Consider the following 21,722-nt stretch of genomic DNA (forward strand, 5'->3'; position numbering starts at 1 on the left):
TGAAGCATATTTGTCACTGAAAGCAGAGTGCTGACATCAGAATCTGCCTCTTGGAGAAAGAACTCTGGGGGAAGCACGAAGGTGACCTGGGATTTGGGCGGCCTGGTAGGAGGACTCCTGCAGCAGCCCAGGAAACCAAATAAGGCTCTAAATGCCTCTGGTAATAGAGGTAGAAAGGAGGAATGTGAAACTGGAGACATGTTTTAGAAATAGAATTGACAGTACTTAGCAACCAGTGTGGAAGTGGGGAACAAAAGAACTCTGAAGGTGCTGGGTTGGACACAGGCTGGTGGGGCAGTAGGTCAGTAGAGGGAGTCCCTGACATATAAACAAAGCAGGTGACCCTTAGGAAAACACCCTGCCCAGCTTTCTACCACCATCTTCCAGTCCTGCTGCCTTGCCCAGGACGATGCCGTGGAACTATCCTTGTCTACTCGGAACCCATGGGAAGAGAACACACCAAGCTTGGCTAGATGGAAGAAATGGCATTGCCTGCCCTAGGCAGGGGTAACTTAGCAGGGCAAGAGTTTAAAATAAGACCCTGATTTTCTATGTAGAGAAGACTTCTGGGCAAGTCAATGTACAAAGTGTGGGGTTTGGCAGAGGGAGCAGGACAGCAGCTCTTGTTTGACGCCTGTCGATATACTCCAGTGGTAATATTTGTTATTTTTTCAGTTGATGGGTGAGACACAGATTTCATCTAGTAGTACTGAAGTTAAATCAATATCCTTGTTGATTTTCGCATCCACATATACATAGTTTTGCTTCACAAAGATAAAGTAAGTCATGAGTGTCTAAATGTTTCATAGGCACTTACTGTTAAAAGCTCCGGCAGCATGAAGGCCAAGGTCAAAGAGCTGTGAAGGAAGGAATCGTGAGGAATGAGCAAGAGGCTCAGACCCCACAGCAGGCTCCCGCAACATGAAGCTGGCGCCAGGGCTCCCAAAGGCGGTCTGGCATTCTTGGGTAAATTCACCAGTACCTGAAGAACCAGGACTTAGGAGGTTGTTGAGAAATGAGAATTCCTTCTCAAAATCATCTTCCAGTGAATCTATAGGTAAATCTTTTGCAACTGTTGAGTGAAAATAAAAAGAGAATGGCTTTTTTCTTTTTGAGGAAATGAGAGTAGGACATGGGGCAAATCAAATTTGTTTCATTGTTCTCATACATTAATGTAATTTTTGAAAGTTTTTAAAACAATTTATAATGAACAATTAAACTGGAAGTTTATGAGAAATTATTTCTAATTGCGTAGGTTAGTCTCTAGAAATTGTTCCAAGGACACACATGAGGAAACATTTACTCAAGACAATCTATTAAAATTCAGACTATGGTATTTGAACTAAGAATCACTCCCTTCCTACCACCCTGGCAATTCAGCACAATGGAAATTCAACTCTAGACCTGTGCGGCCAAAAACATAAGGCTCCCTTCTCCCCCCAGTTGTGCTCCCAGGAGGGGCAGGATGTCAGCATTTCCCATCCTGTCCTGAGTAACTTGTTGGCTAAGTCTGGGCAGTGTGGTCAAGAGGGGCAAGCTCCCATTTCCCACCCAGATAACAAGACCACAGTCATAAGATGGAGATTCTGATTGGAGTCTCAAAAGGATGGGGGAGAGGGGCAGAATTTGAAGGAAAAATGGATATTTCCCAAATTTCTTGAAAACATCAGTGTACTCATTCAACAAGCTTAATAAAACCCAAGTAGAATCAATATAAAGAGATCCATATCTAGATACATCATAGGCAAACCACTGAAAGTCAAAGAGAAAATCCCCACATTCATAGATTGGAAGAATCAATATTGTCCAGATGGCAATTAACTCCAAATTGATGTATGAATTCAACATAATACCTATCAAAATCCCAGTAGGCTTTTTTGGATAGAAATTGACAAGACGATTGTAAAATTTTTATGGAAATGCAAAGGAGTTAGAATAGCCAAAACAATTTGGAAAAAAAAAAAGAACAATGCTGTGGGACTTATGTCACCTAATTTCAAAATTTCCTATAAAGCCACAATAATCAAGATAATATGGTACTGGCCAAGGACAGATATACAGATCAGTGGAACAGAAAAGAGAATCCAGAAACACAACCTTACATTTTTTTGTGGTCACTGGATTTTAACAAAAATGCCAAGAAAATTCAATGGAGAAAGGACTGTCCTTTCAATAAATGGTACTGGAACAACTGGATGTGCATATGCAATAAACAAAAACAAAAATTAAGGGGTGCCTGGGTGGCTCAGTCGTTAAGCGTCTGCCTTCGGCTCAGGTCATGATCCCAGGGTCCTGGGATCGAGCCCCGCGTCGGGCTCCCTGCTGAACTTCTCCCTCTCCCAGTCCCCCTGCTTGTGTTCCCTCTCTCACTGTCTATCAAGTAAATAAATAAAATCTTTAAAAAAAAATTAAAAGACTTACCTACCTCACACCATAAACACCAATTAACTCAAAATGATCACAGTCCTACATATAAGAACTAAAATTATAAAACTTCAAGAGGAATACATAAGAGAAAATCTTCGTGACTTTGGGTAGGGAGAGTTTCTAGATATGATACCAAAAGAACATACAAGAAAAAAAATAAGTTGAGCTTCATAAAATTTTTAAAATTTTGTGTTTCAAGAGGCAAAATTAAGAAAATAAGATGACTGGGATAAATATTTATGAGTCATATATCTGACAAAGAACCTGCACCAAGAATAAAGAAATCTTGCAACTTAATAATAAGGTAAATAACCCAAATCTGCCTTTGGCTTGGGTCATGGTCCTAAGGTCCTGGGATCAAGCCCTGCATCGGGCTCCCTGCTCCAAGGGAAGCCTGCTTCTCCCTCTCCCACTCCCCCTGCTGTGTTCCCTCTCTCGCTGTGTCTCTCTCTGTCAAATAAATAAGTAACAAATCTTTAAAAGAAAAAAAAAATAGGCAAATAGGTCTTCATAGATTTGTCAACAAAGAAGATATATGGATGGCCAATAGACACAGGAAAAGATACTCAACATCATAAATCACTGGAGAAATGCGATTAAAGCCACAAATTAAAAGCACTAGAATGTACATGTTAAAAAGACAATACCAAATGTTGACAAAGACATGGAAAAACTATACACCTCATTCTTTGCTAGTGGGAATGAAATGGTAGTAGAGCCATTTTGAAAAAACAATTTGGCAGTTCCTTAAAAAGATAAACTCAAATTTACCACATAACCTAGCAATTCCACTCCTAGAAATCTAACCAAGAAAAATGAAATCTTATGTCCATACTCGGATAAGTCTTTGAATGTTCATAGAAGCAACATTATAATAGCCAAAAACCGTAAATAAGCCAAATGTCCATCAACTGGTAAATGGATAAATATAATGTGGTATAATACAACCACGAATAAAAAGTAAGGAATCAGAGTTAGCAAAATGCAGCATATACATACAATGGAATATTATTCAGCTTTGTAAAGGAAGGAAATTCTGCAACATGCCACAATATGGATGAACCTTGAGGACATTATGCTAAGTGAAATAAGCCAGTCACAAAAAGACAAAATTATATGATTCCATGTACATGACGTACTTGGAATAGTCAAAATCATAGAGACAGAAAGGAGAATGTTGGGTGTCAGGGGCTGGGCAGAGATGGGGTGATGGGGAATTACTGTTTAATGGATACAGACTTTCAGTTTTATAATGAAAAGAGTTACAGAGCTGGATGGTGGTGATGGCTGAATATTATGCATTTAATACCACTGAATTGTACACTTAAAACAAGATGGTAAATTTTATGTGTATTTTACAATTAAAAATTTAAGGAAAAAAAAGTAATGAACTACTGCTATATGCAACACATGGATGAATCTAGAAAAACCTCAGCCTTAACAGAAGACATCTAAAGCCAAACACAAGACTACCTTTTGTACAATTTTAGTCTAGAAAAGGGAAATTTATAGAGACAGTAATCAGATTAATAACGTCCTAGGCCTGAGAGTTGAGAGTGAGGATTGTAAACAAGTATGAGAGAATTTGGGGAAATATTCTAATATTCAGTGTGGTGACTGATGCACAACTCTATAAATTTAATAAAATCACTGAATTTTACATGTAGAATAGGTGATTTTTTTTTAAAGATTTATTTATTTATTTGAGAGAGCGAGAATGAGAGAGAGAGAGTACATGAGAGGGGGGAAGGGTCAGAGGGAGAAGCAGACTCCCTGCTGAGCAGGGAGCCCGATGTGGGACTCGATCCAAGGACTCCAGGATCATGACCTGAGCCAAAGGCAGTCGCTTAACCAACTGAGCCACCCAGGTGCCCCTAGAATAGGTAATTTTTTAAACTTATATCCCAATAAAGCTCTTAAAAAATCAAAAGATTTTTATACAAATCTATGCAAATAAATCTGACAATCTAGACAAAATGAGTAATTTGAGAAAAATAAAATATACTAAAATTGATCCCAGTACATATAGAAAGGTTAAACAGACCAATTTCCATAAATATTTATCCCAGTCATCTTATTTTCTTAATTTTGCCTCTTGAAACACAAAATTTTTAAAATCTCTCTATTTTTTTGATACAATTTCCATAGAGAAGAAAACAAGAAAGTACCAGGCCTAAATGTTTTCACAGGGAAAACAACAGCAATGCAAAAATAGTAAATAAAATATCAACAAATTAATGCACAGTGACAAAGCGGGACTTATAGCTGGAATGCAAAGATGGTGTAATATCAGGAAGCCTATTAATACAGTTCATATTAATACATTTAAGAAGAAAAATCAAATAATTGCTGGCATAGATACTGAAAAAGCTGTTGGCAAAATTCAACAACCTTTCCTAATAAAAACTCTTCAGAAATTAGAAATGTATGGATACTTCTTTAACATGACAAAACATATACCGCATATCAAAAGCCAACATCCTAATTAATTCAGAAACATTACAGGAACTCGCACTAAAATCAGGAAATGCCCACCACTATTTAACATTGTTCTGGTGGTAGTAACTAATGCAATTAAACCAAAGAAATCAATTACAGTAACAAGAATTGGTAAAGAAAGAACAGGATTATCTCTATTTGCAAATGACATGTTGGTATACCTGGAAAACCCTAGACAATCAATGATAAAACTAACTCAAACTAAAAAAATTCAGCAAGGTAGCAGCATATAATATTAACATGCAAAAAATCAATAGCAATTATATACACAAAATAATAACCAGTTAAAAATACAATGGAAAAGGGGCACCTGGCTGGCTCAGTTGGTACACAACATGCAACTCTTGATCTCATGATCGTGAGTTCGAGCCCCATGTTGGGCATAAAGATTACTTAAAATAGATACATATTACACATATATATGTAATGTAAGACATATATATACATATATATGTATATGAAAAGAAATATACATATGAAAAGAAAGCCTCATTTATAATGGCAACAAAAAAATAAAATACATAGAAATAATAAGAACTGCTCAAATCCTCTATGAAAAAAACCATATAAAAGATATACAAGGAAATTTTAACAAATAGAAAAATGTCCCTTGTTTCTGGTCAGGATGTCTAAGCACCATCAAGCTGTCAGTCTTTCACATTTAATGTGATCACCATAAACGTAACAATGAGCCTTTTTATGGAGCTAGACAATATGATATAAAGTTTATATTGAAAAATAAACATGCGGGGCGCCTGGGTGGCTCAGCTGGTTAAGCGACTGCCTTCGGCTCAGGTCATGATCCCGGAGTCCTGGGATCGAGTCCCACATCGGGCTCCCGGCTCAGTGGGGAGCCTGCTTCTCCCTCTGACCCTATCCCCTCTCATGCTGTTTCTCTCTCTCTGTCAAATAAATAAATAAACAAAATCTTTAAAAAAAAAAGAAAAAAAGAAAAATAAACACGCAAGAATAGCTAAGAAAATAATGAAAAGGATACTAGCCCTACCAGATATAAAAACACAAAAAGAAAGTTTCTGTAATTAAAACCACATGGTACTGGTACATGCACGCATCAATGAAATATAAAAGTCCAGAAACAGACCCAAGTACATATAGAAACCTTGTATATGACTGGAAGTTATCTCAAATTCCTATGGCAAAGATAGCATTTAAAAAAATGATAATAAAAGGATGGCCACTTGCAAAACGATAACATTTAAGCCACTGCTAGTACCATATGGCTAAATAAACTCCAAGTGAATTGGAGATCTAAATGTAAAAAATAAAAGTATACAAATACTAGAAAACAGCATAAATGAACTCTTCTAACCTGGGTTTTGCATATGACAAAAATCAAGATCCAATAAAAGAAAAGATTAATAAATTTGACTACATAAAATTAGTTTTAAAATTTACATGCAAGAAACAACTACATGAAAAGTCAAAAGACAAGTGACAAAGTGGGGGAAAATATTTGCAACATAAGTGATTGGGAAAGATACTCAAAATAGTATTTACTGAGTGTCTACAACTGCTGGATGGTGGAGGTACACCAGACAGTGAGACAGACACTGTCCTACCAGTCCTCACAGTTACACAGATACATTTGGATAAGGGCCTAAACATATAAAACAAATAATGACTTCATTTCCATTGTGATGTGCTACAAAATAGAAATAAAGGGTTGTATCCCTGTATAGAGACCTATACAGGTTTTAATGTTAAGGAAATAATTATTAAATTAAAACTAAAGAATTTTAAATAATAAATTATCCATATATAATGAAATTATAATTTCTTACCATTTTCAGAATTAGAAAACTGAGGTGCTCCAAATTCTCTTATTTGAAAATGTTTTTCCTTGTACAAAAGCACATAAATGATAAGCTGAATAAGGAGAAATCTAGCATGCGTATTTACTGTCATATTTTATAATAATTCAGCCTAGGGGCACCTGAGTGGCTCAGTCGTTAAGCGTCTGCCTTCGGCTCAGGTCCTGATCCCAGGGTCCTGGGATCCAGCCCCGCATCGGGCTCCCTGCTCCGCGGGAAGCCTGGTTCTCCCTCTCCCACTCCCCCTGCTTGTGTTCCCGCTCTCACTCTCTCTCTCTCTGTCAAATAAATAAATAAAATCTTAAATAAATAAAAATCACTCTTTCATATTAAAAATAATAATAATAATTCGGCCTAAGTGTGCAGTTGACCAAATCAGTTTATAATACATATAAAATGGAGATGTAAAAATTTAAAGAATTACTTTTTTAAAAATCACACTTGTGTGTATGTGTATATATATGTGTATATACATGTGTATTTGTGTGCACAGATGGTCCGCTACTTATACTGGTCTGACTTACAATTTTTTGACTTTATAATGACGCAAAAGAGATACACATTCAGTAGAAACTGTACTTCAGATTTTGATTTTGATATTTTCCCAGGGTAGTGAGACGTAATACAATACTTTCTTGTGATGCTGGGCAGCAGCAACAAGCCACAGCTCCCAGTCAGCCATGTGCTCACAGGATAAACAACTGATACACTTACAACCTGCTGTACCCATAAAAACATTCTGTTTTCAGTTTCAGCATTCAATAAATTACATGAGATATTCAATACCTAACTATAAAATAGGCTTTGTGTTAGATCATTTTGCCCACCTGCAGGCCAATGTAAGTGTCTGAGCACGTTTAACAGAGGCCAGGATAAGCTATGGTGTTCTTATGTTAGATACATTAAATGCATCTTGACTTATGATATTTGCTTTTTTTTTTTTTGGTATAGAAAGAAAATACCTTTTTTATTTTTTTGATTTAAAAAATTTTTTAAATTTTTTATTTTAATTCCAGTATAGTTAACATACAGGTGTTGTATTAGTTTCAGGTGTTCAACTTAATGATATTTTCAATTTACGATGGGTTTATCAGGATGTGACCCCATCTAAAGTTGAGAAAGATCTGTAATACAATATATATATTTTATATATATGTGTGTGTGTGTGTGTGTATACACACACAAATAACTTTATAATATGCATAGGTATTCAGGTCCTTTGTTGCATCTATGTCCCCTTGAAAGTTAAAAGTTTTCACATTCCATGTAAATTGGTACAGCTACTGTGGAAAACAGTATGGAGGTTCCCCCCAAAATTAAAAATAGAACCACCAAATGATCCAGCAATGCCGCGTCTGGGTATTTTATCTGAAAAAACAAAACAAACAAACAAACAAAAAAACCAAAACCCACTACCTCGAAAAGATATATGCACCCCCACGTTCACTGTGGTATTATTTACAATAACCAAGACATGGAAACAACCTAAGTGCAACAATGGATAAACGGGTAAAGAAAAAAAATATATATATACACATACACACACACACACAATGGAATATTAATCAGTCATTAAAAAAATGAAATCTTGCCATTTTTAACAACATGGATGGACCTTATAGACATGCCATGTGAAATAAGACAGAGAAAGACAAATACTGTATGATTTTGCTTATATGTAGAATTTAAAAAACAAAAAGACAAACAAAAACCAAGCTCACAGACCAGATTTGGTGGTTGCCAGAGGCTGGGGATGGGGAGGGGGTGGTGGGCAAAATAGGTAAAGGGGGTCAAAAGGTATAAACTTCTGGTTATAAAATGAATAATAGGTATGTAATATAGCATGGTGACTAGTTAATAATACTGTATTGTATATTTGAAAGTTGCTGAAAAAATAAATCTCATCACAAGAAAAAAATTTTCTGTGTATCGTGATGGGTATTAACTAGACTTATTGTGGTGATCCTTCTACATTATATACAAATATCAAATCATTATGTTGCAAATCTGAAACTAGTATGTCATTTATACCTCAATTAAAAAAAAGTTTTCACATTCAGAAGCCTATCCCTTCCCTCGTGGACTTGTGTCTAATTCTGTATTCTCTGAAAGTCCATTTTATGTTTTATTCTGCTTGATCTCCGTGTCTCTGCACAATAGATACTTATTTTACGTGCATAGTTGTAAGCAGGTTCTCTGCATTCCTCACCTCCACCAAAGTGACAGTAGTAGTAATTTCATATGAAGGGAAAGATCAAACATATGTGCTAAAAGACAGCATACTCCCAAAGCTCCCCAGGCAAAAAATTGTTTAAAAAAAAAAAACAAAACTATCTCCAAGTTTGGGGTGTATACTGAGACAAATTATGCCCTATCATTAATTTGGGATCCAGTTGCCCACATAATTCACCTGTACCTCATTTACAACCCAGTATAAACACATAGACCAGAAAAAAAAAAAAAAAGCAAAGAAAAACAAAAACAAAAAGCCCAAGATTTTGACATCTTCAACTATTATCAAGGACACTTTTTAAAGAGATAATGAAATGTAAATGTCTCCTATGTAAAACATGAATAGTGTTGCTGTATAGTGAGCTTAGAGGGTGTAATACGTCTAAAGACAAGGTAGTAATATCTCTACTACACTTTTCTTAAAATTTGATGCTCAATTTGGGATACTACAAAAGAAAATGGAAAAAGTTAAATAAACCAAAGCAATCAAAAGAAAAACAAAATCAAAAGAAAGGTATAAGGAATTCAGTGTTATTTAGCTTTAAGATAAAGAAGCAAAGGATAAATTAAGTTCAAATAGTATAAAGATGGTTTAAAACTACAAAGGATAAAAAAATAGACTATCAGTAAAGATTTCAGTTGAACTTTGGAAAAATCTGAGTATGGGAAAGAGATTCTGGAGGTGGCTAGAGAAGGAAGTGAAGAGGAGAATAAGAGTTTGAGTGCAGGGAAAGAATGGGTGACAGACAGTCACACACCATGGAAATTTTGGTAAGCTACAGAAACAGTTTGGGGAATGGAGAGGTACTAAAGGATCTTTAAGGAGATGTTGCTGTATAAGACACAGGCTAATCTCCCTCCTCTCTCTTCCCCAGAAACCTTTAATAATGATCTGCTTTACTCCACATTGCTTTTGGTACTTATGTGGGGTTTGGTTTTCTTTCTTTCTTTCTTTTAAGATTTATTTATTTCTTTAAAAGAGAGAGGGCATATGAGTGTGTGGGGAGGGGCAGAGGGAGAGGGAGAGAAGCAGACTCTGCTAAGCACGGAGCCTAACATAGGGCTCAATCCCATGGCCCCGAGAACATGACCTAAGGCAAAATTAAGAGTCAGACACCTAACCAAATTGAGAGAAACCAATAAATAATAAAGACACCTGACCAAGGACTTCAAATATGTGTATTTTTAGATATAGATATGAGACAAAAGGTGAGAAAGAACAAAATACTATAATAACCAACGAGGCAGAGATTTGTAAAAGAAACAAACAGGACTCTTAGAAATAAAAAGTAAGCTTGCTGGGGAGGTGGGAAACTCATATAGATTAAACAGATTAAATGCAAGAAGAGAAAATTAGTGAAAAACAGACCTGAAGAATTTACCTAGACCTGAAGAACAGAGGGAAAGGAGATGGAAAATATGAAAGAGAGGACAAAAGATATGAAAGATGAATGAAAAGTCCAACATAAGCTTACTGAGGTTCCAGAGGAGGAAATAGAGAAAACAGAGGAGAAGCAATATTTTAAAAGATAATGGTGGAGGTATGTATATTCAGCATATAAGAAAAAAAAGATAATGATTGAACATTTTCCAGAACTGGTAAAAGACACAGATACAGGAAATACAACTCATACTATGAAAGATGAAAAAACAAAAAAAAACCCTGCACATTTAGACACATTGTACTGAAACAGCAAGAACACCAAAAAACAAACAGCATATTCTAAAAGCAGCCAGAAAGAAAACCAAATTCACTAAATAATTAGACTAACAGAAGATTTCTCAACAGCCCAGGGAAAGCAGAAAACATACAACAATATTCACAAGATGGTGAAAGAAAATACCAACCAACCTAAAATTGTTTACCGAGCAAAACTGTCTTTCAAAAATGAGAAATAACAATTATTTCCAGACAAACATAAGCCAAGTTCACCACCATGGCATCTTTAGTTACAGAAAAGGAAAATGAGATCACAATGAAGATCTGAAATATATGAAGAAATAGTAACAAAGGAAAAATACTGGTAATATATAAATAACATTTCTTCATAAAAAGATACTTTTTATTGATTTGTGGGAGGTCACAAAAAGAAATAAAACATTGAAGAATAATAGTTGGTGAAGTGAGATGGGAGTAACTGTGTTTAGTTTAAGATCTTTGTAATATTTTGGGAATACTGAGATAGTCATAAACCTAGCCTTTATTTCAAGTATGTATGATATGGGCACCTGGGTGGCTCAGTCGGTTAAAGTATGCATGATCAAATTCAAGGGAAATCACCAAAAACAGAAATAAGATGTGTAACTTCCAAACTAGTACATGGGAAAAAAGAAAGGACTAAGAAATCTTTAATAACAAATGAAAAAACCTTAATCAATCCAAAATAAGGCAAAACGGGACAAAATAATGGGGTGGAAGAACAAAACAAAGAGAAAACAGAAAATACAAGTCCAAATATAAATCATGACAATAAATGTAAATGGACTAAATTCATCAAACAAAGGAATGACAAACTGATATATGGGGCCTTTAAAACAAAAATCCAGCTTAATTTTATTTACAAGAGACACACCCTAAGATATAAGAACATGGGAAAGTTGAAGGTGAAAGTGCAGAAAACGGTATACAAAGCAGATACTAACAAAAATAAAATTACTTAAGCTAAGCTAATGTCATACAAAGGAAACTATAAGCCAAGAAGTAGTATTAGGGACAGAAGGGGTCATTATATTGATAACAGATTAATGTGCCAAACAGATATAAGAATTCTAAACTGGAGTGCCTGGGTGGCTCAGTCAGTTGAGTGTCCAACTCTTGGTTTCAGCTCAGGTCATGATCTCAGGGTTGTGAGTTTGGGCCCTGTGTCAGGCTCTGTGCTCAGCACAGAGTCTTCTTGCATTCTCTCTCTCTGCCCCTACCCCGACTTGTGCTTCCTCTCTCTCTCTCTCTAAAATAAATAAATAAGGGGCTCCTGGGTGGCTCAGTCGGTTAGGTGGCTGCCTTCAGCTCAGGTCATGATCTAAGGGTCCTGGGATTGAGCCCCACATTGGCATCCCTGCTCAGCAGGAGGTCTGCTTCTCCTTCTCCTCTGCTGCTCCTCCTGCTTGTGTTCTCTTGCTTGCGTGCTCTCTCTCTCTCCCTCAAATAAATAAAATCTTTAAAAAAAATAAGTGGATAAAATAAGTAAAATCTTTAAAAAAAACATTTAAACTTATATACAACCATCACTCCAAAATCCTCAAAGTATATAAAGTGAAAAACTGCAGGAAGAATGAAAATCCACCTCAATAGCAGAGATTTCAAAACACATTTCTCAATTATTGATACATCAAGTAAATTAAAAATTAGTAAAGATACAAAAGACTTAAAGCAGCACAAATAATTAGCTTGATGTAATACTTATATAGGCTCCTGCATTCAACAGTTAGAAAACACATCAAGCATATGGAATATTTAGAAAATTCGTCCACTTCTTAGTCCATAGAGAGTGTCCCAATAATTTAAAGAATCAGTATGACAAGGTTACATTCTCCGACCATAATGGTTTAAGTTTAAAAATCAATGACAAAAAGATTAATTTCAGTATCTCCTTAATTTGGCAATTTCAGAAACACAATTTAAAATCACTCATGGCCATAGATGACAGAAGATATAATGAAAAGTTTAAAACAATTTAAACCAGATTATAATGAAAATACTATATATCAAAGTTTATGGACATCCATACAATGGATTAAGCAATAAAAAGGAAGTACCAACACAAGTTGTGTCATGGATGAAGCTCAGAAGTGTTATATGAAGTGAAAACAATCAGATACAAGAAGAACACATATTACATGATTCTAGCTATATGAAACGTCCAAAAAGGATTAGGAGTGAAAATGGGGATTACAGCAAACGGGTGTGAGGGATCTTATTACTGAAGGGATGAAAATGTTCTAAATCTGACTTACAGAGATGGTTGCAATGCTCCATAGTAACTAAAAATTAATGACTTATACAACTGAATGAGTTTTATGATAAAGAAAATATACCTCAATAAAGTTTTTTTTAAAAAAACTTGTGGGAGGGGCGCCTGGGTGGCTCAGTCGGTTAAGCGGCTGCCTTTGGCTCAGGTCATGATCTCAGGGTCCTGGGATCGAGCCCCGCATCGGGCTCCTTGCTCAGCAGGGAGCCTCCCTCCCCCTCTGCCTGCCACTCCCCCTGCTTGTGCTCTCTCTCTCGCTATCTCTCTCTCTGTGTCAAATAAAAATAAATAAAAATAGTAATAATAAATAAAAAAAGACTTGTGGGATACAGAAAAAGGGAAATTTTTAGCCTTAAAAAAAAAAATAGAGGAAGAAAATAATGAAGATAAGAACTAAAAATTAATGAAACAAAGATTCAATAGACAGGTTTAACAAAACCAAAAGCTGATTTGTTGAAAGAATAAATAAACCTTTAGCAAGATTAATTAAAAAAAAAAGAGAGAAGGAACAAATAAATATTTGGAAATAAAAAGTAGACATAACGGGGCACCTGGGTGGCTCAGCTGGATGAGCATCTGACTCTTGATTTTGGCTCAGGTCATGATCTCAGGGTTGTGAGACTGAGCCCTGCATTAGGCTCCAAGCTCAGTGAGTAGTCTGCTTGGGATTCTCCCTTCCCCTCTCCCTGTGCCCCTCCTCCCACTTGTGCTCTTTCTCTCTCTCTCTCAAATAGATAAATAAATAAAATCTTTTAAAAAAAAAGTAGACATGGGGCGCCTGGGTGGCTCAGTCGTTAAGCGTCTGCCTTTGGCTAAGGTCATGGTCCCAGGGTCCTGGGATCGAGCCCTGTGTTGGGCTCCCTGCTCCGTGGGAAGCCTGCTTCTCCCTCTCCCACTCCCCGTGCTTGGGTTCCTTCTCTCACTTTGTCTCTCTGTCAAATAAATAAAATCTTTAAAAAAATAAAATAAATTTGAAAAAAGTAGACATAATTACTGATACAGCAGTTTTTAAAGATTGAATAATGCTACAAATGAATGGTGAAACTACAACAATATCCATTATATTTCATCTGGGCCTTTTAAAAATACGCTCTCTACTTGAGTATGGGATTATATATGCACAAGAAGCTAACCTTTTGAACATACACTTGAAGCTATGTTAGGTATACAAGTCCATGATTATTATGGTTTATCAACATGGTCTGTATCTATGTGTACACTTAAAAATGCCTCTTGCATTAACAGTACACCTATCGTGTAGTTTATGTAGTTTATAAGTATCTCTAGTGTTGATATCTCTGTAAGGTAGGAGTATATGACTCATTTCAGATGAGAAAAATGAGAGAGGTAAATGACTTGTTTTTAAAAGCTGGCATTCAAACCCTGATTTTCCTGGCTCCAAAGCTGCACTGATTGAATATACACTGATTGTATACATAATATGTATTTATAAAAAAAAAAAAAGAACATTTATTGAAGTGTGAGGAAAAGCTTGAAACTTAATCATACCACCCTGTGAAATAAATGTCTACATTAAAAGCCCTTATCTTAGAGAAAATCAAAATTCCCTAAAGAAAATAAGTGGTACTGCTAGAAAGCTAACTCATTGCTGAGTATAGCCTCCAGTCCCACCTGACCAGGAAGCCTGGACTGAGACCCTGGGAAGTTACAGAGCATATCCTACCACCCAACCAGAAAGAGAAACAAGTCAGCAGCCCCAGCCAAGTATGAAGCATAACCTCCTGCCTAGCTTACCAGGAAGCCCTAACAGTGACCCTGGAGAGCATCACAGCCCAGCTTACGGTGCTGCCTAGCAGCAAACTCCAGTCTGTAGCCCTGCCTGGCACCGAAGCCACGCGGATGGCCATGCTCAATTGCTGAGCACAGCCTGCAGTCTCACCCAAGCAGGGAGCCCAGTCAGTGATCCCACTCAGTTGTAAAACACAGTCTCAAGCCCTGCCCAATCATGCAGTAAAGCATGAGGCCCACTCAACTAGGAAGTATGGCCAGCAATCTTGCCCAACAGCAGAGCACAGCCACCGTCCCGCCTGATTTAGAACCCAGCCTCTGCAGTCCTGCTAGTTGCAAAGCACAGGCTGAGGCCATATCAGACCATGAAGCCCTGCCTGAAAAAAGAGGCTTGGCAGTGGCATCATTTGATCAGAGATGACTGTGAAGCCCAGCTAGTGACCCTGCCTGACCTCAGAGCACAGCCCTTTCCCAGGGATCCCAGCCGACAGCACCACTTAAACACAAAATACAGCCAGTGGGCCTCCCCCAACCTCAGAGCATGAGCAGCAGCTTTGTCCAGTCAGATACAACAACACATTGTAATCACATTGTCAAAAGTCAAAGACAGAATTTTTAAAGCAGCAAGAAAAAAGTGACTTCTCACATATGAGGGAGCCCCCATAAGACTGTAAGCAGATTTCTCAGGAGAAACTTCATAGGCCAGGAGAGAGCAGTATGATATATTCAAAATACTGAAAGAAAAAAACTCAGTGAAGAATACTATACCCGGCAAAGCTGTCCTTCAGAAAGGAAAGAGAGAGAAAGCCCTTCCCAAACAAATAAAAGTTGAGAAAGTTCATCACCACTAGACCTCCCTTACAAGGAAGGCTAAAGGACATTCTACAAGCTGAAATGAAAGGATGTTAAATAACCTCATAAAACTGCACAAATGTGTACAACTCATCAGTAAAGGTAAATATATACTCAAAGTCAGATTCTATAATATTGGAAGAGTGGTGCATAAATCACTTTCAACTCTAGTTTAAAAGTTAAAAAAACAAACATTAAAAATAACTATAACTACAATAATTTGTTACTGGATACACAATAAAAAAGATGTAAATGATAACATTAATAACCTAAAATGTGAGGGGGAGGAAAGTGTAGAGTTTCCATATGCTATTGAAGTTCTTATCAGCTTAAAATAGGACATTATAAATATAGATCATGAATGCATACAGAATTACTCAACCATAAAAAAGAATGAAATCTTGCCATTCATGACATGATGGACCTAGAGGGTATTACGATAAGTGAAACAAGTCAGAGAAAGACAAATACCATATGATTCCCCTTATATCTGGACTCTAAAAAAAAAAGAAAAAGGCAAAACAAAACAAACAACAACAAAAAGAAACACACATAAATGTAGAGAACCAGTGGTCGCCAGAGCAGAGTGGGGTGGAGGCAGAGGCAACATACACATCCGGTACAAACTTCCAGTCATGAAATAGATAAATCACGAGAATGGGAAGTACAGCACAGGGAATACAAATAGTAATATTGTAATAACTTTGCAGGATGACAGATGGTGACTACACTTATCATGGTGAACATTTTGTAATGTCCATAACTGTCAAATCTCTGTGTTGTGTACCTGAAACTAATACAGACTTTTATTTATTTATTTATTTGACAGAGAGAGAGAGAGAACAAGCAGGGAGAGTGGCAGGCAGAGAGAGCAGGAGAAGCAGGCTCCCCACTGAGCAGGGCTCAATCCCAGGAACCCGGGATCATGACCTGAGCCAAAGGCAGATGCTTAACTGACTGAGCCATCCAGGCGCCCCCAATACCTGAAACTAATATATGTTAACTATCCTTCAATTAAAAAAAATACTAGGGAAAAAACTCCTTGACATTGGTGTTGGCAATGATTTTTTTGCCTTGGACACCAAAAGCACAAGAAACAAAAGCAAAAATAAAGAAGACTACATCAAACTAAAAATCCTCTGCACAGCAAAAAAATAACAACAAAACAATCAACAATCAAAAATCCCAATCACACTGGCCTACAGAATGAGTAAAATACTTGCAAATCATCTATATGATAAGGGGTTCCTATCCAAAATCTGTAAGGAACTCATAACTTAATAGCAAAAACAAACAAAATAACCTGATTAAAAATGGGCAAAGAACCTAGATACACATTTTTCCAATCAAAGAAGACATATACACAACACATACACAACACCACTCATCAGGGAAATAGAAATCAAAACCACAGTGAGCTATCACCTCACACTTGCTGGAATGCTGGTATCAAAAAGACAAGAGATAGCAAATGTGGGATAGGATGTGGAGAAAAGGGAACACCTGTGCCCTGTTGGTGGGAATGTAAATTGGTGTAGCCATTATGGAAAGCAGTATGGAGGTTCCTCAAAAAATTAAAAACAGGGGCGCCTGGGTGGCTCAGTCGTTAAGCGTCTGCCTTCGGCTCAGGTCATGATCCCAGGGTCCTGGGATCGAGCCCTGCATCGGGTTCCCTGCTCAGTGGGAAGCCTGCTTCTCCCTCTCCCACTCCCCCTGCTTGTGTTCCCTCTTTTGCTGTGTCTCTGTCAAATAAATAAATAAAATCTTTAAAAAAAAAAATTAAAAACAGAACTACCATATGCTCCAGCACTTCCACTTCTGGGTACATATATCCAAAGGAAATAAAATTACTATCTTGAAGAGGTATCCGCATCCCCATGTTCATTGCAGTGTTATTTACAATGGCCAAGACATGGAAACAACTGAAATGTCCATCCCAGATAAATGGATAAAGAAAATGTTATATATATACATATATATAATAGAATAGAATTGAATATTATTTACTCATAAAAAAGAAGGAAATCCTACTATTTGCAATAACATGGATGAGTCTGGAGGACATTACACTAAGTGAAATAAGTTAGAGAAAGACAAATACTATATGATCTCACTTAAATGTTACATCTTAAAAAGTCAAACTCAGAAAGAGAAAGTAGATTGGTGGTTACTAGGGCCTGGGAGGCAGGAAAAAACGGTGAAATTTGGTCAAAGGGTATAAACTTCCAGCTAAAGATGATTAAGTTCTGGGGATCTAATGTATAGCATGGTGACTATAGTTAACAATACTGTATTACATACTTGACAGTTGCTAAGAGAATAAATTTTAAACGTTCTTGCCGCCAAAAGATACATAGTAACTATGTGCAGTGATGCATGTATTAACTATGTTTATAGTGATAATCATTTAGCAATACGTACGTATATCATCACACTGTACACCTTAAACTTACAGTGTTGTATGTCAATTATAACTCAGTAAAGCTGGGGGGAAAAGAAATCTAACTCAAAAGTGTTTATATAGAAGAGATTTATAAATTGACTTAACATGTTTTTTAAATGAATGGATATTCATACAATCTGTTTTAAAAGGTTGTGACAAACTGTTTTGACATTTCAAATGTGATCATTTCACATTTTAATGAATTTACCATCTTACCTGGTTCATTTCTCAAGCTCACTTCCTCATCTGACAAAACTAACCTAAAGTAAAAACCAAAAAACGCAAAGATTTTGGTTAAAATATACTTGGGACTCATATTCTACAGTTGTATATGGTTAAAAAATATTTTTAACTGAGATGACATATAAAATAGTTGTCTTGTAGATAGATCTAAAATCTGAGACAAATGTCACTTCTTCTCTAGATCTACATAGACTATGAAAATGATCCTTCATCCCTTATTCTTTCAACAACAGTTACTGAGTACTGATGAAGCACCAGGTACCGTGTTCAGTATTATAGGCACCGTGTTAAGTACCACATCATAGAGAACATCTGTCACCAAACTCACAGAGTATGAGGTTTAGTTTTCAAGCACTGAAGCATTTGCTCAATAATACCTGGGATCTAAATAGAGGGAATGAAGAATTGCAGAAAAAATGGAGTACTCTATTTTGAAAAGCAAGGTGACGTTTGCAAAAGAAGATACATTTGCCTAAAATATTCTCAGTCAATACTAACTTTGGATATTTATATCATCCATGTGCAAGAAAAAATTTGACAAAGAAGTTGAACATAGATTTAGGCATTATTCCTGGGGTGTAACCTCACAATTCTAGTATTAGAGGCTGTTTTTAATAAATCTTTAAAGATATGTAAAAAGCAATACAGGTAATCCCCTGCTTTTCAAAAGCTTGCATTATGCTTCTACAGAAGACCTACGTTAGTACCCACCTTTGCTAACTGGAAGAAGCCCAAAGGGGATTTTCACTTTTACAAAAAAGGCAAAAAGCAAAAACAGCATTAAGTGTTTGTTTTGCAAGGAGCCCTTTTAGAGGCAGCGTGCACACTGAGCAGCGACAGCGGCCCCACCAAGCTCCTTCCCTGGGAGCGACACTCGGCATCTCCGCGCTAAGCCGCTACAGCTCTGAACTGTGTCTGTGCGCATCTGTGCTTTATCTCCATTCATTTTGTGCATACATTAGCAAGATGTGTGCTAGGGTGTCAGAAAAACCTAAGAGAGGTTATTTTTTGGGTCTAGGAATACTAAAAAAATTTTTCACAAAAATTAATGGTAATTGCTTCTTTGCCTTACACTGTACTGGCTTATGAAATATTTCATTGGGACCTTCACTTTCAGATAGCAGGGGAAACCTATACAGTATTTATTTGCAAAAAACACAAAAATAAACCTACAGAGCAAATAGATACTAATGACTTGGAATGAAATTTCCAATGACAGCATATATACATGGGTTTTTAAACAACTTAGATGGAAGAGAAAGTAAAGTGCTTTGGACTCTGTTGGTTAACTCAAAAGGTAGTTCTCATAATGCTGAAGATGCATGAGAGGATTTTGAATAAAACTTACATGAAATGTGATAATGGAAAAAATTTACTAAATGAATATATTTCATGTAACAGGATTGTAAATGTCAATGGATAAGTTTCATTTATAACTATACATTTGATTAAGCTACATCTAAATTGTTTACATATTCAAGTTAGCCAAAAAATTTGTTTGGGTTTCCCCATAGAGAAAAGAGGGACATGCTTATATCCTGAATCACCTTCCACTCAGCAATATATGGTTTGTCACAGTTCAAGTCTTATTTCTGGGTTTGTTACTACACTCAGTGCAATCTAGTTAAAATGAGAAGTGGCAGCTCTGAAAGGAAAACAAGGGTACGATATAATAAAATGGAAAGAGGTAACATAAAGGATGTGCATGGCAAAAACCCCCATTTTTAGGTAACCAGCCCCAGTCCCATTTGTGTTGCTCTAGAGACAGATTTTCAATAGCTTCTGTTTCATAGCTGCTGGCACTTGTCCCTTTCTCTTTCAAGCTGGCCCTTCTGGGATTCGCTAGGTAGAGGCTCTTACTACAAAGCTCACTCTCCCAAACTATAGAATTTGGAGTTATCACCCCAATCTGTTCTGTACTCTTATCATCAACTTTGCCTGCCATGTTTAAAATAGGGGGAAAAATAAGGCTTCAAAACAAATGTTTAATATTAACTGGAAAAATGGGGCACCTGGCTGGCTCAGTCGGTAGAGCACCTGATTCTTGATCTCGTGAGTTCAAGCCCCATTTTGGGCACAGAGCTCACTTAAAAAAAAAAAAAAATCCCTTAAAAATACTAATTGGAAAAATGACATAGAAATAAATATTCAGTAAGTCAGAAAAGAAACAACTCTTTCCAAATATATTCTGTATCAGTATCCACAGTTTCCAAATATATCATATATCATGTATCATTATCCATAACACCATATTTCTGCCTGCTTACTTATTGAGGTTTTCAGTGAGAGAACTGTTTTCTATTTGTTCTTTGTGGTCTTCGGTAAGCTTGCTTGGAGTGTCTTGTAGTTGCTAAGGACAAGAAATTCAATGTTAAGTAGATGGAATCTGTTTCTCTCTTTGTGCAAACAAAATGAAAATAAAAATTTTAAGGAACAACATAAAATAGGGATAATTATGAAGGAGACTAGAGAGTGAGAGATATGGGAAAAATATGCTAATGTAATTTGAACTAAGCCCTGTGTCCCTGTTTATCCTGGTGTCTGTGGCAACCATACCGCCTGTGACACGGGCTAGCCACAGGGTTTACAAGTCTGTCATATGCCAAGGAAGACACACTGTGTTTCTGGCTTTGACTGCAATGCTCTAAATATGGCTAAAGATTTTCAACTTCATCTGAACAGAAATTAGATATTAAATTTGCCTAAAAACACAGTATGCTATCCAGTGAAACACTGATATAGAAAAAAATAAAAAACCAAAACATACACACAACAAAAAACATAAAGACTAATACAAGGGTATCTATTAGACTAGAAGATGCTATGTCAGAACATGACTTAAAAATCCATACCAAGCCCCAGGAATACACAGGTGCAAGATATGAATCTATCACAGATAACACATACAGTTTGAGTAATCTCAACAATAACATTTTCAAGCTCTATTTAAAACAAGGCAGAATGATAAGTTCAAAGGGACTGAAACCTAGCCTACCCAAATTAAAGAAATGATTACCATGGTGTGACTCTGCTAGATAAGCCATATGCAAAGGTTGACAGGAAGATATGCAAATGTTAAAAACCTGAGAGTACCTTTTACATGTAGGCATTACAGAAAGAGCTGATCTAATACAATACAGTAGTCTCTTAAGCTGGAATCACCCGTAATTTTTGCACCATGAATCACATCTACAACATGAGTATAAAAGTAAAGCAAGGAAATTTTTAACTTCTAAAACTGTCAGGTAGGTACTCTGGTTGTTTTTGAAAACCAATGACCATTTTCCATTGCTTGTTCCTCCGAAGTTTTTCTTTTCCATGACTTTTTCTTATCTCGTTTGCATTTTAATTTTTTCTCTTGCTCGCTCTTTTACTCCCCACCAACCCCACCCAAAATCTTGAGCCCACCAGCAGTATTCTCATATTTGTTTAGTGTTGCTGGTAGCACTTGGAATCAGGGAAGTACAGAAAAACGAC

The 21,722-nt window shown here is 36.5% G+C and overlaps 1 protein-coding gene across 5 annotated transcripts in view; it reads right to left on the minus strand.

Moving 5' to 3' along the window:
* ICA1L (islet cell autoantigen 1 like) overlaps positions 1 to 21,722 on the minus strand; it is a 69,224-nt gene that overhangs the window by 13,661 nt on the left and 33,841 nt on the right. For all 5 annotated transcript variants that reach the window (XM_078071211.1, XM_036070716.2, XM_036070714.2 and 2 more), the window contains 3 exons: positions 20,513 to 20,595; positions 18,219 to 18,262; positions 818 to 1,072 (listed from right to left, as the gene is read on the minus strand). In XM_078071211.1, coding sequence (XP_077927337.1) covers positions 818 to 1,072; positions 18,219 to 18,262; positions 20,513 to 20,595 — 382 coding nt within the window. The remainder of the gene's footprint in view (positions 1 to 817; positions 1,073 to 18,218; positions 18,263 to 20,512; positions 20,596 to 21,722) is intronic.

This window comes from Halichoerus grypus, chromosome 4, assembly GCF_964656455.1.
Source record: "Halichoerus grypus chromosome 4, mHalGry1.hap1.1, whole genome shotgun sequence".
Taxonomy (NCBI): Eukaryota; Metazoa; Chordata; class Mammalia; order Carnivora; family Phocidae; genus Halichoerus; species Halichoerus grypus.